General features: G+C 45.9%; 7 protein-coding genes across 7 annotated transcripts; 6 read left to right on the top strand and 1 right to left on the bottom strand.

Moving 5' to 3' along the window:
- Positions 1-1,978: 1,978 nt before the first annotated feature.
- On the top strand, positions 1,979-4,240 carry AWJ20_2179 (uncharacterized protein; the record flags this gene model as incomplete). The annotated part of the gene is made up of 1 exon (XM_018879108.1): positions 1,979-4,240. One exon carries the CDS (start codon positions 1,979-1,981, stop codon positions 4,238-4,240), a length of 2,262 nt encoding a protein of 753 aa, XP_018737056.1.
- Positions 4,241-6,893: 2,653 nt separating this feature from the next.
- On the top strand, positions 6,894-8,573 carry RRP9 (Rrp9p; the record flags this gene model as incomplete). The annotated part of the gene is made up of 1 exon (XM_018879107.1): positions 6,894-8,573. One exon carries the CDS (start codon positions 6,894-6,896, stop codon positions 8,571-8,573), a length of 1,680 nt encoding a protein of 559 aa, XP_018737055.1.
- A 493-nt stretch (positions 8,574-9,066) lies between these two features.
- On the bottom strand, positions 9,067-9,504 carry RPS23B (ribosomal 40S subunit protein S23B; the record flags this gene model as incomplete). The annotated part of the gene is made up of 1 exon (XM_018879106.1): positions 9,067-9,504. The coding sequence occupies one exon, from the start codon at positions 9,502-9,504 to the stop codon at positions 9,067-9,069; it is 438 nt and encodes a 145-aa protein (XP_018737054.1).
- Positions 9,505-10,545: 1,041 nt separating this feature from the next.
- DIP5 (Dip5p) lies at positions 10,546-12,156 on the top strand (the record flags this gene model as incomplete). The annotated part of the gene is made up of 1 exon (XM_018879105.1): positions 10,546-12,156. One exon carries the CDS (start codon positions 10,546-10,548, stop codon positions 12,154-12,156), a length of 1,611 nt encoding a protein of 536 aa, XP_018737053.1.
- Positions 12,157-13,001: 845 nt separating this feature from the next.
- On the top strand, positions 13,002-13,967 carry ENV9 (Env9p; the record flags this gene model as incomplete). The annotated part of the gene is made up of 1 exon (XM_018879104.1): positions 13,002-13,967. One exon carries the CDS (start codon positions 13,002-13,004, stop codon positions 13,965-13,967), a length of 966 nt encoding a protein of 321 aa, XP_018737052.1.
- A 472-nt stretch (positions 13,968-14,439) lies between these two features.
- NHP6B (Nhp6bp) lies at positions 14,440-14,826 on the top strand (the record flags this gene model as incomplete). Its single annotated transcript, XM_018879103.1, has 1 exon — positions 14,440-14,826. One exon carries the CDS (start codon positions 14,440-14,442, stop codon positions 14,824-14,826), a length of 387 nt encoding a protein of 128 aa, XP_018737051.1.
- A 987-nt stretch (positions 14,827-15,813) lies between these two features.
- FAA2 (medium-chain fatty acid-CoA ligase FAA2) lies at positions 15,814-18,033 on the top strand (the record flags this gene model as incomplete). The annotated part of the gene is made up of 1 exon (XM_018879102.1): positions 15,814-18,033. One exon carries the CDS (start codon positions 15,814-15,816, stop codon positions 18,031-18,033), a length of 2,220 nt encoding a protein of 739 aa, XP_018737050.1.
- Positions 18,034-18,054: the final 21 nt, after the last annotated feature.

The raw sequence follows: 18,054 nt of genomic DNA, 5'->3' as shown, positions 1-18,054 counted from the left end.
CAGCTGGTGTCACTGTTACCGTCGCTAGTCGCTAGTGTGGCTACTATTGCTGCAGTTGGACCCTACTCTTTTCTCCCCAAATTTTCTTATTTTATCTGGTTTTGTAGTCCCCTAAACAGACATTGATGCACTCACCACTCTTCTGTACAGCAGAAAACTTGCTGATCAGGCTACCTGCTGAGGCGAGTTAATTTTTTTGTGCTCGCCGCCTAAAACTGACCAGCTCAACTGGAACTTTATCACGCCCGACTGAAGAGGGGACCTTACAAGACAGGGGCCGAAGATTGCCAGTTTCTGATGCGGAGAATGCAGTTCATGCGGTACGTGCGTCGATTGAATTGTTTTGGTAGCTCTAGAAACAGTACCTGATTCCGCTATAATGCATGTCGCGAAATATACGCGCAACTGGCGCGCGGCAGCGCCTCTAAGAGTGGGTGTGATTAACACCTTGACAACTCAGTAAACTCAACTGAAGTCCCAACTGGAATCCCAACTTTAGTCTTCACTGGAGTCTCATCTATCATCCCAACCTTACCTTTTCATACATTAACGCCGTATACAAAGTAGCTGGTAACTAGTAATACTAATTTTGACAAATATGTATATGTACACAGTATATCATAGTATATCATAGTATATCACAGTATATCATAGTATATGACAATAGACGGAAGATCACAATAGATCACAGTATACCACGGTAGCTGACATTAGATCACAGTAGGTCATATTAGATCACTGCCAGGTCAGGCGTCTACAGCTTAAAGGTTCGATACTTTAGAAACATGATATAGAGCCAAATTCTTAAACGGGTGAAAATGCTGAAACTGTGCATCTGGTTGGATGCCGAGCTTGTCCTACAAGAGTTAGTTAGCATCTCTTTTTTCCCTCTACCGTTGTCTGCCTCTTAACTTTATTTTGTCGATCTAGGGGGGTAACCACCGAGAATGGACATGACACATTACATGACATGAGATATGGGTAGCTGCACAGAAGACCTCCCAATCGGCGATGTCACGTGACATAATGAAAACGCGTCAACTAGAACCGATAACCCACAGATACCACGAGCACATCAAATAATACTGCAAACGCGTCGAACAATTAATGCGCATGGCTGGTTCTAATTAAACGGTTAATTATGCAGCTGGCTGGCAGGCTGCAGCACCACCAACAAGAGAGGCTGACTTGACTAGGTATTTAGGGGATGATATACAGTTGAAGATGTAAAAAGTGTGAATATTGAATTAGGCAACTGAAGGCATCGATATTATAAGTGTAAGAGCGCAAAAGCGTATTAATAACATAACTACTTCAACACTCGTAAAACTTGTGGTGTCCTTGGGATCAAGAATTTGTGTTCTGTTCCTGTCCAATCCTTTGGTGAAGTTTCTGTGGCGCTGGTATCCATCCAACAGGTGCTGTATATTGTAGCCCCCCTTGCGTGAATCAAGAATTTAACTGTGCAGTAAAGTCGAACAAAACATCAGGCGGTGTTACACTGATAACGATTTAACGATTGGTTGTATATTATTGGTGCACTTTTCTTGGGTTATAGCTTGGCTAACTGACTGGTAATAGATAACCGCCAGTGTAGTAACAGCAACAGCACGCGGGTCCATAGCGTTCCAGATTTTGGTTCTCTAACATACTCAACTCGGTTGGCGACGAGTAGTGTGGATCTGGTGGAGACGTGAAGCTCACAAATCGCTCGAACACCTGTGCTTATAATTCAACGGCAGGAGGGCTCGTTCAGCAGAGCTGAACACTGTCAAGTCTGGTTTGAATTTCTCAGTCTTGACTTAGACTACGACTTCTACTTCAGCAATTGACTTAGTTAACAATCTCGACCACGGTACAATCTCAATCGCATCACATTCACTGATCGATCTTATCTGGTCTGGACTATTACTTTCAATAATAGTTCACTAATAATATTATTATTATTACTATTGTACAGTTGAATTCCTACTGATCGATGCAGGCGGCGAGAAATTTGGAGAAAAGATTCTCATTAGACAGCATATCTTCACGTATTATCGCACGCCATTGGGACCAGGAACAACTAGATCAACTAGACCAACAGCAGCAAAACGAACCACCGTTTGATACATCGCAACCGACACAGTCACATCTCAAATACCAAAGGCCAAGGCCGAGGCAAAGGCAAAGGAGGACCCAAGATCTTGGTCAATCCTTAAGGGACCAAAATCAGGACCCCAGCCATATCTTGACCCATATCCTGGATCAGAATAGCCCCGAGTCCAGCCAACAACAAGAACAACAAGAAACTCAGAACAGTTTGAGCCGTAATTACAACTGTCACTGCACCAACTCTCCTTGTGATTGCTTTGTGCTTCTGACAAAGAAAATAGATATGCTACAGAAAGATCTAAACGTAGCTGTAGAGGTGGGGCAAGCCTTATTAAAGACACATGAGGACTATGTGGCAGAATCCCAAGCAGAGGCTGCTCAAATGGAAGAGTCTATCAACTCGATGACCTTAAACTTGCAGTCGGTCATGAGAGAAAATGATAAACTACTGGTTAATAATTCCGAGTTGATCAGTCAATTGCATGAGAATTCAAAGGCTCTGCAAGAGTCAGATTCCAAAATTGAGAAGCTGTCACATGAACTGAACTCGTCAAAAGATCGAATCATACGACTAAATACATTTATGCTTCAAGCCAAAGAGCTAGAAGCTCAGATAAGTTCGCTGGAGATGATTCGCCAGGGATTACAGGATGACCTGCAACAAACAGAGAGAGAGAAGCAGCTTGCCGAACTCAAGTGGAGAAAAGCTGAGCGTTTACTTGAGAAACTGACTGACCAATATGAAAAACTCGAAGAAGAATCTGTCCAGAGCCAGAAACCTACTGCATCAAGACTAGCTTTTCTTAATGATCAGTCTATCAAAAAGACCATTAGTGATTTACAGAAGAATGTGCTTGGTGCCAATGAACGGGCCAATATCCCAGCTACGTCCACTCCAGTTAAGTACAAACATGAGACCTGGTCAGCCAACACCAGCTCTCAACAGCCTCAGTTCCCTATGCTGATATCACCACCATCAAGTGGTAAACGGGGTAGATCTCACTTGCGAAATAGCTCCAAGAGTACACTGAATGGCCAGCCACTGGGGCCATTATATGAAGACGAGTCATTTCGCGAGTTTTTTGGTGATGAGTCTGCTGACAGCAGCTTTCCTTACTACTCGAGCAATCAACACGATATCAAACGAGAGTATGTTCTCAGTTCACCTCTTCATAGTAGACAGAACAGTTGCCTTGCAAACGAATACCGTACCGCATCTGACAACTATGGCAGTGCTAGCGGCAAAGATTCTCCTCTCGACTCCTCGAGTCATGAACCAATAAGAAATACGGTTGAGTTCAATAATGGTCTACCTACTCCTAACGATACTCTGGAACACGAAATAGATCTCCCAGAGACTCAGACATCGTCAGATGATATTAATCATGAAGAACGTATGGACGAGTCCATTAATCAGGATAGCGATAGAAGCGTCACATCTAATACCGAATCAGTAGAATCAACACCAGCAGGACCATCCAGCCCTACTGATTCGATCAAGTCATCTGCAAGCACTGCCACAAGTATACCTTCGAGCGCCTTGACACCCATAAGTCCTAGATACGAGCCAATGCTACGCAGAGCAGCGTCTCATGAAAGCATATTCTCTGTTTTTGTTGAAACTCACCTTCATAATGGACACAGTCGTAATTCAAGCACCACAACAGCAGCAATTGACCTATCACCAGCACTAGGACCGTTCAGTCACAAGGGTCTACCGTCGTTTTATAGTCAGCGCACTGGAGTTGCGTTGGCAGAGATATCTACTGAAATGTCACTAGCACCTCCATCGAAACTACTCAACCCAGAATATTCTAATTCACAGCGAAGCAGACAATTGCTCTTCGCAGCCATTTCAAATAATACAAAGCAAGCTGTTAAGATACCAGCCCGACGCAATTCTATAGAATCATCAACAACCTCGGACTTATCGGGTTCATCTGACCAAGACCGCCCATCCTCATCGTGGGCATCTCTTTTCTCGCGACTGAGAAACCCCACATCCACGACAAATACGACCCCAACTTCTACACCCCGTTCTCCCGCAGACACACTAATAGCCAAGATTCTCGCCGACCCTATCCAGACCCACGTCCTAGCTTCACCCAGCGATGTTTCCGAGGCGATGAACTCAACAATCTTATAATCTTTGATACGTATTTATTTATATTTATTATACCATAGACCACAGAATCTGCCCTGGTATCTGCCTCCGGCGGCTGGGGCTCCGCCCCAGACCCTGGTTGCTCCTCTCGCTGCGCTCGAGTCGTTTCGTCGATGATCCCCGCTAACTCCTGCGAAGCAGGAGCCACGGGGTCTGGGGCAGCGCCCCAGCCGCCGGAGGCACCGGGTCCCCATCTAGCCGCGGTTCACGCCATATAACGGACAGTGGGTCCGTCTGCCGGAAGTGCAAACATGAAACACGGTGACATGCCGGGCTTGCAGATGCCCAGATATTTGGCTAAACCATTTGCCGCAGAGTATAGAGATTTGGCGGTAGTTTCTGAACTGGTCCTGAAGTTACCAGGAACGTATGCAAAGTATATGCATAGATCGTCTCATTTATAGCTTACACCGGAAGTTGCCAAGTTTTGTTCCTTAGTACCTGGACGCTTCAGGCCTATCAAAGTAAGCTAGTTGCCTAAATTGGCCAGGCACCAAGTAGTGCCTGGTGCAGGAAAAAGAAACATAGTAAACATATTCTGGCCAGTTTAGGGAACTGCCCCGCCCGTTTGGCAGGAAATCTTTTTTTTTCTCGTTCGGAAACAGGAAGAGGGGTAAACACACTGAGCACACTTACTGTACTAAACACACTAGTCTCTACGTCAGAAATGACTGCATTCACCAAGAACAATGCGTATTATTCAGGTCTAATTGAGAAGAGTCCTGTTTATCCAACCGTTGAAACTACCTTTTTAGTCCGATATAATAAACAAAGTCCATTACTTTTTAATTATTGAAAATCTTAAGTTGATTTATTTGTGTTTTAACAAAGTTCAATATCGGGCTTTTGCAACTCCGGTAATATTAACGCCACGGACTGTGGTACTGGGACTTGCCGCACTTAGCCCCCCACCCATGTCTCTCCTGAGTAGTGTTTTCTTCTCCTGTGTCGTCGTCGGGTTATGAGGTGGCGGCGCATCTGCTGAGCCTGTAGTTACTGCTTCGGCTAGTTTTCTGTCGTAGCTGCGGCAGCTGACGCTGCCGTTTTTCCTATTTCTCTGTCTGATGCTGCCTGGCCCAAACAGACACTAATGCACATGGTTCGCCGACTGTATAGAGACGAGTCAATTGGACAGGTCTATCACAATTTTTTCGTTGGTTAGTGCATCTGGTCTGCAGTGTGCATTATCACCTGTTTGTGTGCCTGAAGTTTGACCAAAAACGATGACACAGGAGGAAAAAGAAAAATTACAATGAAAACATAAAAAAACCTTTCTCTTTTCACATCGTCAGTTCCGGAAAACACTTTCACGCTATACAAAGGGACCATCTGTTCATGTGTGTATGTTTCTTTCCACATAACCACTCCGTCAACCTTATCTAATGGATAGTGCAAGTCTACATAGGCTGCTGGCAGAGCTGGTACAAGAGCTAAATGATGGCGAGGCAGTGCTTCAGGCATTAAAGGATCGTGATGGTAAGTGTGAGAATAATGCGTGGAATTGGCGTCCTGAGAGGGTATTAGAGAAGTGGGCTGATTACTTGTGGAATTGTTTTTCTTTTTTTTTTCATTTTGGAAATCATTCAAGCGAATGGGAGAGAATTTTCGTTGTGTCACAGACACCAGATATATACACTGGATTATTTGTTGCAGATAATAGTGGTATGATGATATGGTGATATGGTTCCAGTACAACTTTCCCGACAGTCCATCTCGAACAGAACTTTGTATTCAGGAGAGTAGATTCTATTTCATTTCAGTATTATTCTCCTTTGAATGCCATGAGAGGGTAAATACTATTGTAATATTATTGTCAACATGGTAGCGGTGTGATAATAACTCAAACATGTACAAGCGATAAGCCCAGCACGGTCAGCGGCATATCAGTCAAACGCTTCTGCGGAATCTCTAATTGACTCCGCCATTCACGATAATCCCACGAAGAAAAATCAAACTACCCATTTCAGGATCCATAAACTTGCATTTTGCACTGGTATTCAGGTACTAACAGAGTAGACCCTACGAGTAGAGAGACCACTTCACGAGTTCGCGCTGAGCTTGAGGAAATTCGCAATGATATAAATGATGTGCAAGAAAAACTCAATGCTCTGAACCAGAGGTAAACACATGGCAGTCCTTTGACTGTATTTGTATTATATAATGATATTAGCATGATGAACGATACCAAAATGGTCTAGACGGGAAAATTGCTGCTCATCGCTGGTACCGAGTGTACTGAATCCCGTCGAAACGACTAGGAGAGCAAAGTGAAAAAATAGCGGGGTCTGTGGCATAGCCTCAGCTGCTGTAAACATTACCCCTGACCCAAAACACCCCAGACTTCTGACTAGACGAACCATAACATCTATCTATCTACCGAAGGACCCTGAAACTCAGGGGAAAAAGCCGCACAGATATTGCGAGGCTCAAAATTTATTTCTGGGCAAGGGTGGATTTAAAGTGAAAAAAATATGCAGATCATAAGCGACGATATAAAAAATTATTATGATAGCCAGACAGTAAGCTGTTGTTTGGAGGTCACAATACTTTAAAACTCACCAAAGAGATCATATTTATAGGAGAAAACCAGAGAATAGGATCAAGTTCTTGGTAGTCTCGGAGTTGGTTTGATAGTATGGTGGATTCATTTTTTGTTAATCCTACCAAACGTCGAAAGACTGCCAGTTCCAGTGGAGGAAGTGGTAGCAACAAGAGGGCAGCTACGTCTAATGGAATTCGAAAGAATGGTCCTAGCAGAGTCAATGGAAGGTCAAATAATAAGAGCCAGAATGGCAGAGCTAGTGATGATGAAAATAATGATGACGAAGGACTGGAATCAGACGATTTAGACAGCGATGTGTCCATGGAGGATGACGATAATGTAAACTCCGACGACTCGGAAGACGAATTTGGAAACGAAACAGAGGCTGATAAACGGAGAAGATTGGCTAAACAATATCTTGAAAATATTCAAACAGAACTGACTGAGGCAGGTGACGACGCATTTGATGCCAAAGACCTTGACCGTGAAATCATCAGTCGAAGACTTAAAGAAGATGTTGCCGAAACAGTAGGAAAAGTATACAGATTCATTGGAGATTCCTTTGATTTTAAAAGTGTGAGCCCTAAAAACGGTACAGCACAGTTAATACAGGCTAAAGCATATGGCATTACCAGTGTGGCCACAAATTATCCATTTGCATATACAACATCAAAAGACTTGACCCTCACCAAGTGGGACATTTCCAATGCGAAGAAGCCCCGTGTCGTGCGGTTCGTTAAAGGAAATCACCGAGTCAAGACTCCTGAAGAGAGAGAAACATTCAAGGGACACTTTGACGAGATACTTTGTGTAGCCGCCTCGTCAGATGGTAAATACGTTGTTACTGGAGGTAGAGACAGACGATTGGTTGTATGGTCGGCAGAAAGTCTGGCACCTATCAAAGTATTCGAGACTAGGGACCGTAAAGGAGTTGTCATGGGACTTGTGTTCCGAAGAAATACAAACGAGCTATATGCATCTTGTGCCGACTTGAAGGTGCGAACTTTTAATTTAGACCAGTTAGCTCAGGTCGAGATTCTGTTCGGTCACCAAGATGAAGTGGCCGACATCGCAGCTCTCGGTCAAGAAAGATGTGTCAGTGTGGGGTCTAGAGACCGTACAGCTATTATCTGGAAGATCGCGGAGGAGACAAGACTTACATTCCGAGGTGCTGACACTGTTAGTGGTTCAACGAGTAACAAGAGCGGAAGCAAGAGTAAGGTTAACGACTCTGGATACGACGCTTATGCACCCACCAAAAAGATTCTCGAGGGTAGTATTGACTGCTGCTCGATGATAGACGACCAGCTATTTGTGACGGGATCCGATAACGGAAACGTCAGTCTGTGGTCTGTTAATAAAAAGAAGCCCTTGTTCGTTCTAAGAGAAGCACACGGACGAGATGAATCGCTGTTGCCAGATCAGGTCTCAGCAGAGACTGCTGCTGGAGTTTCAGTGCCACCACCACCTGCTCTGCCTCGCTACATTACCAGTATTTATGCGATTCCCTTTTCCGATACCTTTTTCACGGGCTCGTGGGACGGACAAATTCGGGCCTGGAAACTCAGCGCCGACCTGCGAACCTTTGAACCCCTTGCCACTGTATCTGGAGCTTCAGGTATCGTGAACCGTATCTCTGTAGTCGAGACAGGCTCCAAGGGCAAAGAGACCTTCACCATTGTGGGAGCGGTGGCCAAAGAGCTGCGTCTCGGCCGCTGGCTCAAAGTCAAGGGCAAAAACGGACTATTCACGGCGACCATTGCCCGAAAGTAGCCACTGTAAATTATTATTATATATTATTATTGCATCAGTCTTTCACCCGTATCACGCAGCCTCCGGCGGCTGGGGCGCTGCCCCAGACTCCGTTGTGTTCGCTTCGCGAGCAGCGGCTGGCGGGGTTATACAAAATTCCCCAAGTCCATAGGAGCAGTTGCGATCCCCATCATTCGCGAAGCGAACACAACGGGGTCTGGGGCAGCGCCCCAGCCGCCGGAGGCAGGAGAAAAAGGTACATCCTATTTAAGAGTTCATTTCCTTATATAGGTGGAGGGATAGATATACAAATCCAAGAAACAAATTCACAATTTTTACTAATTAAAATAGCATGACAAACAAATAACAAGAAGACATAGCAGCCAATCAAAGACCAAACCTGACAAATGGAGTTTTAAATAAGTTTATGAAGTAGTTGACCAGATCCCAATGCTTGACCGAATGGAGCTCATTGCATTTGTAAAACCAGACTCTTATTGTTTTTTTTGATTGCTTAAGAACGGGGCTTCTCCTTCTTCTCCTTCCAGAGAGCGAGCAAAGAGACACCAGAGACCTTGACAACCTTGAAACGGACACCGGGAATATCACCCTTAGCCTTACCCTTACGACCGAAACCAGCCAACAAAACCTCGTCGTTCTCGTCGACGAAGTTCAAACAACCGTCATTGGGGACGAAGGCAGTGACCTTCTTACCGTTCTTGATGAGTTGGACTCTGACACACTTTCTGATAGCAGAGTTGGGTTGCTTGGCCTCGACACCGATCTTTTCAAGCACAATACCCTTGGCGTGAGAAGAACCTCCGAAGGGAGAAGACTTGAAAGCAGTTCCGAGCAAACGCTTCTTGTAAGAAAGATCAGCCCATCTGTTGTCACGACGGGTGGTTCTCAACTTTCTGGCGGAGTTCAATCCTCTAGGCTTTCCTTTTCCCATTTTGATTTATTTTATTGTTGGTCGTCTGTAAGTCGATGGTAGATTCAAAACTTGTAGGAAGATATTGAATGATATGTGTGATGCTCCTGCTGCTGCTTGGTGAGTTTGTCGCTCTCTAATTTATTTCCCAATCAGGCAATCTTCTCTCTGTTCTCTGGTGACTCTTTATTTCCCTATTCGGTAATTTTCACATCCCCCTCCCAACTCCCAACACCAATGCACACTCTCTTTACCCTAACCCTGGATAGACCCTAGCATGCACGACGATAAGATAACGGGTGCCCTGACTGCCTCCGGCGGCTGGGGCTCCGCCCCAGACCCTGGTTGCTCCTGCTTCGCAGGAGACTCGGACCGAGACGTGACGACTCGAGTGAAGCGAGAGGAGCAGCGGGGTCTGGGGCAGGGCCCCAGCCGGCGGAGGCACACCCCCACCACTGACGTACTAAGCTGTAGCCATTAAATTACCTAATTATCACCTAAGATATCGAACGCTATGTCTCAGAGCGAGATGGGTGGTGTGACTCGGGCTTGCTGGTTGCCTGATTTGGCTAATGCCCGATATCACCCCCGCAGCGGCATCTGTGTTTGTGAATTTTGACCGACGGTTTCGGCGATGATAGCTCAGATTCCACCATGTCGCAACATCTGCACGATTGACTCTATCAGATGCCGATCGACATGCACGTAAATATAGGGGCATGCAGATGGTCTATCTTCGAGCCCTTGAACTTCCGTAATAATATTGAAAGGCCCGCAGGAAATAGGCCAATTATTGATCTGGTTAAATTCGTTGTCAGTGCCATGGTTAGCAGATCATTGCGGCAAGAGTTGGTTAAAAGGATGTTTTAACGGCAGCGATCATATCCAGATAATGTCGAATATGTCCGATATTCTAACGTCGTGGTTGGATTATTTCCCCTTTCTCCTTCTCATGTTCAATTTTTCAAAAGCTTAAATATGAACGATTCATCCATCATGAAACTTTTTCTCGTCAGATCAGATCACAGATCATTCATTTATTCACTATAGCTAACAGCCACAATGAGTGAAGACTATGGCAATGAGAAGAACTTCAAGGTCACCATCTATGATGATAGTGCCTCTGATGAGATCACAGTGGGTGTCTTCAAAGAGGACAAAACAAGACTGACAAAAGGTCTAAAGCAAAGACACATTCAGATGATTGCTCTTGTAGGAGTCATTGGTACGGGTCTTTTCTTGTATAGTGGCGGTGCACTTCAGTCGGCTGGTCCACTGGGTATGCTTCTGGCATATTTATTAGTAGGCACTATTGTAGGATTCAATCAGATTGCTGTGGCTGAAGTCAGTGCTTTCATGCCCACTACTGGATCCACTATTCGCCAGCTTGAACATTTCATTGATCCGGCTTTTGGATTTGCATTTGGTTATCTTCAATTTTGGTGGGCAGTCATTCCTAGTGAATTTGTTGCTGCTTCCGTGGTTGTTAGTTACTGGTCGGATTTGAACCCGGCCATTTGGCTAACTATTTTCATTGTTCTTGCCATCCTCGCGAACAGCTGGTCCATTCGATTGTATGGAGAGATCGAGTTTTTCTTTGCCTGTCTCAAGATTCTTCTTATTCTAGGTCTTATTCTTACAGGACTTATTATTGATCTAGGTGGGGTCAAAGGACAGCCTAGATTGGGTTTTCACTATTGGAAACATCCTGGTGTATGGGCTGAGTTTATGAAAACCGGTGCTGCTGGAAGAACAATTGGATTTTTCAGTGTCATGAATGGTGCTGTTTATTCATTTGGCGGTCTACAAACAGTTGCACTTCTGGCCGGTGAAACTCAGAACCCTAGAAGAAACATTCCCAAAGCCGCAAAGCGGATTCTGGCTCGTGTTCTTACTTTCTATATGCTGGCTCTTTTCATCGTTTCCTTGATTGTTCCTTATGATAATCCAGATATTTCTAACGGATCAGGAAATGCATCTGGTTCTCCTTTTGTTGTGGCTATGAAGTTGGCTGGTATTAAAGTTCTTCCTAGCATTGTCAATGCCATGGTTCTATGTTCTGCTTGGTCTGCTGCTAGTGGCTCTTTAGTTCAGGGATCGCGTATATTGTTTTCTCTTGCTGCTAATAACCAAGCTCCCAAGGTATTCTTGAGAACCAATAAGAGAGGGTTGCCATGGGTCGGTTTAATCGTCACCGGCTTATTCCTTCCTCTGTCATATATGAGTTTAAGTAGCTCCTCATCAAAAGTTTTTGGCTACTTGGTTAATGTGACGTCATCTATTATCCTCATTCAGTGGATTCTCATTGCATCCATCCATTTCAAAATGAACAAGGCCCTAGATATTCAGGGACACTCGCGACATGAGTTGCCTTATCATTTCAAGGGAGGAAGATACCTGGGAATAATTTCTGGAATTGGATCACTGCTTTTATTACTAATTGGCGGTTTTACAATCTTCATCTCCTGGAGCACTTCGCAATTTGTCAGTGCTTATGTGTCAATTCCTTTGTTCCTGGCATTTTCTCTATTTTGGAAACTGTATAAGAAAACCAAATGGGTCGAAGCTGACAAGGTGGATCTCAAATCTTTATTCCTGGAAATTGAGAACAATCCTGAACCAGAGGAGGTTCCTCTCAGGGGCTGGCATAGACTTGAGTTCTTGTGGGCCTAGTCACTAGCCAATTTAATTGTTATCATGTTTGTTTGTGTGGCGTTACCAGTTTACTATATTTTTGTTTATAATATGTATTAACAGTGCTAATATTAACTTTAGTTTCCGTCCACTACACCGGAGTTATCATGGGATGGTGACCCTACGGGGATAGGTATTAATGTTATCAGATCGGCCCGGACTTAATGCTTCCGCATATGATAAAATCCCGGAGTAGTCAAAAATCGCGGACTTTATAAGCCGCACCTGCATCGGCTTCCACTTAAAGTTACAAAGTACCTGAGTGAGAATTCAATGCCAAGATCCAGAGGCAATAGTGGCTGAGTCAGACTGAAATTTGAGCGGAATTAACTACTGTGTTAACACTGGCTCTGCTTGTTCAGTTAGAAAACGATTCATACATCAATTGTAGTACTATGAGTATAGATACTACAATTGATTAACCAGTCATGGAGAAACCCTCACTGAACCGCAAAAAAGGCAAATCTTATCTGAATAAATAGTGAAGCGTGTTCATTCCAATGAGTATTTCATTACTGAGTGGGTATTGTTTTTTCTGGCGAGGGTGACAACATCCTACTTCAACATTGCTATCGGAGTTGGCGGTGGCATCTCTAAAATGCGATGCATGCGTCGGAGATGCCTGATAACCTAAAAGGGAAATCCAGGGGAACTCGGCTGTATCATAACGGGTCCTCCAAATCAAAACTTATATAAAAGGTGGATAATTTTTCTAAGTTTTAATTCTCACAACACAACCATATTTTCATCTTTCCGCTGACACAACCCAATCTCTAATCTAAACGCTGAACACTTAGCTCTAAACACTAAACTAAATCCTCAATATGACTTTCGATTCCAAGACTAGCTCAGAAGAAGTAGCACAGGCCTTTTCTTCGGAAATCAAAGGCAAGGTTTTTCTCGTTACTGGTGCCACTTGGGGAGGAATTGGTGCTGATAACGCCCGAGTCCTCTCTGGTCATGGTGCTAAGCTGGTTATTGTTACTGGTCGTAGTCAATCTAAGTTGGATGAGACCATTGGCAATATCAAGAAGGAGAACCCCAATGCTAACATTCGCGGCCTTATCTTAGACCTTTCTTCTTTCAAGTCTATCCGAAAAGCCGCTGAGGAGGTCAACAACTACTCAGAAAATATTGATGTTCTCATCAACAACGCCGGAGTCATGGCATGTCCCTACTCCAAGACCGAGGACGGGTTTGAATTGCAGTTCGGCACCAACCACCTTGGTCATTTCCTGTTCACCAATTTGATTCTCAAGAAGATTTTGTCTTCTCCCCACCCCAGAGTAGTCAACTTGAGCAGCATGGGGCACGGTCTTGCACCTATTATCTTTGGAGACATTGGCTTTTCCGACGGTGCTACATATGAAAGATTCCATGCGTACGGACAATCCAAGACAGCCAATGTGTTATTTTCCAGAGAACTCAGTCGAAGATACAAGAGCCAAGGTTTGGTATCCTTCAGCGTCCATCCAGGAGCCATCATGGATACCAACCTCGGCCGACACATGAACTTTGACGGCGACATCAACAATATTGGAATTCCAAAAGATTACTGGGGAACCGACGATTTCTACCACGACATGGCCAATGTGAGAATGAAGAACGTCACTCAAGGAGGAGCCACGACCTTAGTTGCCGCCCTTGACCCCGCAATTGCATCTCAATCTGGAGCGTACCTCGACGACTGCCAAATCCATGAAGACTTCTGCCGAAACCACGCCAAACAGCCCAACGATGCATTCAAGCTCTGGAACCTCAGCGAAGAACTCGTCGGACAGAAGTTCTAGACCACTAGCTAGCTATTCAATATATTTTTCACACTATAAAACTTCTGGCTGGGGGACTGCCTCCGGCGGCTGGGGCTCCGCCCCAGACCCTGGTTGCTCCTGCTTCGCAGGAGATTGTCCGGGACGGCGACGAAACGACTCGAGCGCAGCGAGAGGAGCAACCAGGGTCTGGGGCGGAGCCCCAGCCGCCGGAGGCAGACCACCGCATCCCCTGGTGCAGGGACGCCCCCTGCAGCTGGCTGATTATGCCGATCGATGCCGTTCGAGACAGGAACAATGTCCCAAGCTACTGATCGCATGACGACGCGTTTCAGCCGCCAACAGCCAGCCACATTCCGTCGATTTCAACATCACTCGTCACATTTGCAGTTCACTTTATAAACAGAGCCACCACAACCTTTCCTTCTTGTTTTATACTATTCTGTTCTCTCATTTTTTTAATCCAAGGTACCACCCTCAACACTCTACAAACATGTTTGGTCAGTTAACACGCGGTGCAATGGCGCTTCCTGCTGTTCGCCCTCTGGCACTTGCCACGTCTGCTGTCAGCATGCGAACGCCAGGTCTGATTGCTAATGCTCACTCCAAAGCTTCTGGCGACGACAAAGTCAAGCGGAAGAAGAAGGATCCCAATGCCCCGAAACGAGCCTCTTCTGCCTACATGTTTTTTGTCAAGGCCAATCGCGACGAAGTTCTCAGTGAGAACCCCGGCATAACGTTCGGAGAAACTGGCAGAGCTCTTGGCAAGAAATGGAACAATCTCAGCAGCGCCGAAAAAGCTCCCTACGAGGAAAAGGCAAACGAAGACAAGATCCGTTACCAAGAAGCCAAAGCTGCCTACGACGCCAGCAAAGCCTAATCCTTGCGACCCCTGGTGTTGTTGTCGCGTTCCAGCACCCAACTTATATTTATATTATAGTCTCAATAAAACCCTTTCTCTCACCACCCACTGTTTCAACTGACGAACGGAGGTCGGTGGACTCATCGGGGTGGGGCTGCCTCCGGCGGCTGGGGCTCCGCCCCAGACCCTGGTTGCTCCTCTCGCTGCGCTCGAGTCGTTTCGTCGACAGCGCCAGCCATCTCCTGCCATCTCCTGCGAAGCAGGAGCAACCAGGGTCTGGGGCGGAGCCCCAGCCGCCGGAGGCAGACTCCCCCGGTGAGTGTGCCCGCTACGGACAAGCGGCGAGAGTCGGATGGGAGTGAGAAGGCCGAGTTCGGGGTTCTGATTCAGGGGTAGTTCTTATCTTATCTGTCAGGACCGTTTTAGTTCGCACCGGTACCCCGCAAGGTCGGGGATGCGGGGTGTTTCTGGCCCGGTAAAACGTTTGATCGGCTGGGGAGCTGGCGGATAGGGTTCAGCCGAGATCAGCTACCCCTCGGTTCATCGCGAGCTGGATTAGTCCGACCATACAGAACGAACGGTCCCGGGTTCTGATCCGTCCGAGCGGGTTAGTCGCTAGTCCTATATCTTTAAGGTGCTATTTACGAGACCGAATATCATCGTGTTGGCACGATACTCGATGATCTTTCAGTCCGGCACCGGTCGAGGTCTAAAATTGCGACTGCCGAGCCTGCCGTGTCTAAACGGCACGGCGACCAGTAGGTAGTTACATTATATAGTATTTATGCACGGTGCCCCTCATGGCAAGAGGGGTTCAAACCTTCCCCCACTACCCCATAAATAGGCTTAACCCCCTCTGTGGACGCAATAATTGCACCCGCCGTTTTCGTTTAATCCTTGTTATTTTTCAGGGCCATTTGTTTTTTTAGAACTACACTTTTCACTTTTTTACTTTTTAGTTTTTACTTTTGATTGAATTGTATTATTTCAACTGCGAGATCCATCATGGCCAGCCAGAACGAGAACGGATTTACTGAAGAGACTCTCCGGAGAATCTGGAAATACAACTTCGTACTTCCGGACGGAATCAATGAGAATACCTCGCCTTTCGATACTACTCTAAGTTCTCATGCTGCTCAGGGCAAGCCACAAGCACTGCCTGTTCCTGGTACTAAACAGCCTGGATATTCTGAAATCTACAGAAATCAATGTTCTCCTGACAAGGTTATCTCTGGATACCATCCCTCAGTCAAGACTTTTTACGATGCTTTCTTGACAGTGGCTACTACGTATCCTAAACGTGACTGTATTGCTGATCGTGAATACGACCAGAAACTCAAGAAATGGGGAAACTACAAATGGCTTTCTTTTGAAGAGACTGCCAAACGTAGAACCAAAATCGCCGCTGGTTTAGTTCATGCTGTCAGAAAGGCCACTGGGTTTGATCCCGCTGATAAAAAGTACATTGTTTCTGTGTATGCCCCCAATTGTGTCAACTGGATCCTTACTGATCTTGCCTGTCAAACTCAAAGTTTGCCAACCGTCTGTTTATACGACACTCTTGGCCCTCATACTTCGGAGTACATTTTGAACTTGTGTGAATCTCCCATTGTTGTTTGTTCACTTGCCAATGTCCCAAGAATTCTAAGTCTCAAGCATAAACTGCCTCATGTTAAGGTTATTGTGTCGACCAACTCGTTTGAGTCGGTTCCTGGTCAATTTGAACCTGCCGGTCAATCGAAGAAAGAGCTTTTGAACGTATGGGCAAATGACCAAGGAGTTGCTCTTTACTCTTTGAACGAAATCGAGGCTTTGGGTGCTGACTTCCCTATCGCGGATCGACCTCCCAAGCCCGAGGATATCTATGCCATTAACTTCACTTCAGGAACTACTGGTAACCCCAAGGGTGCTATTTTGACCCATGCCAATGTTGTTGCTGCCATTGCCATGGGCAGACACTGTTTAGGAAAGAATTTCAAGCCTGACCAAGTTGCTACTGTGTATTCATTCTTACCTTTGGCCCATATCTACGAACGTATTGCCATGTGCATTATCATGTCGCTTGGCCATCGTCAAGCATATCCTCATGGTCCTGTGACTGAGATTTTCGAGGATATCCAGATTCTTAAGCCAACTAATGTGAATATGGTTCCTCGTGTGTTGAACCGTGTTGCTGCTGCTCTTCGAGCCAGTACTATCGAGGCTCCAGGACTTGCCGGAGCTATTTCCCGTAAGGCTCATGAGGCCAAATTGAACCACTTGTATGCCACTGGTAGTCCTAATCACCCAATCTGGGATTTCCTATGGTCTCGTAAGATCAGAAAGAAGCTTGGTTTTGACAATTTAAACAGTCTTGTCAGTGGATCTGCTCCTCTGTCAAAGGCCACAGTTGAGTTCCTCAAAGTGGCACTTGCTGCTGAATTGTTGCAAGGATATGGATTGACTGAGTCCATGTCAGGTATTTCCGTTTCGCAACCTGAGGAGCCTCTTGCCGGATCTTGTGGTGCTGTTGCTCCTACTACCGAGCTCCGTTTCAGAGACGTGCCTGAGCTCGGATACACGGCAAACGATAAGCCTTTCCCTCGTGGAGAGATCATGCTCAGGGGTCCTCAAATGTTTACTGGTTACTATAAGAACAATGAGAAGACTCTGGAAGCCTTTGACGAAGACGGTTGGTTCCACACCGGAGACGTTGGAACTGTGGACAAGCTAGGCCGTATTTTCATCATCGACCGTGTCAAGAACTTCTTCAAGCTGTCTCAAGGTGAATATGTTGCTGCCGAGAAGATTGAAAACACGTATCTGGCCAACTCGTCACTCATCACCCAGATCTTTGTTCACGGAGACTCGACCGAATCGTACTTGGTCGCCATTGCCGGTATCAATCCCGACAGCTACGCCACTCTCGCCAACAAGGTTCTCCACAAGCGTATCCGACCCACTGACCTTGCTGCCCTGGCAGCCACATACGACGTTCCTGAAGTCAAGGCCGCCTTCATCAAGGCCCTCAACGGTTCAACAGGCAACCTCCTGCAAGGTTTCGAAAAGATCAAGAACGTCCTGCTCCGCTTTGAGCCCCTCACCCCCGAGAACGACACCCTGACCCCCACCCTCAAGATCAAGAGACCCGCTGCTGTCAAGCTGTTCAAGGCCGAAATCGACGCCATGTACAAGGAGGGTCCTCTCAGCGACAGCGGAGCCCTCAACTCCACACCCAAACTCTAGATATAATCAGTAGATACTTTA

Source organism: Sugiyamaella lignohabitans, chromosome B, assembly GCF_001640025.1.
Source record: "Sugiyamaella lignohabitans strain CBS 10342 chromosome B, complete sequence".
NCBI lineage: Eukaryota > Fungi > Ascomycota > Dipodascomycetes > Dipodascales > Trichomonascaceae > Sugiyamaella > Sugiyamaella lignohabitans.
Note: the sequence above shows the minus strand (reverse complement) of the source record. Positions and strands in the feature narration are given on the sequence as shown.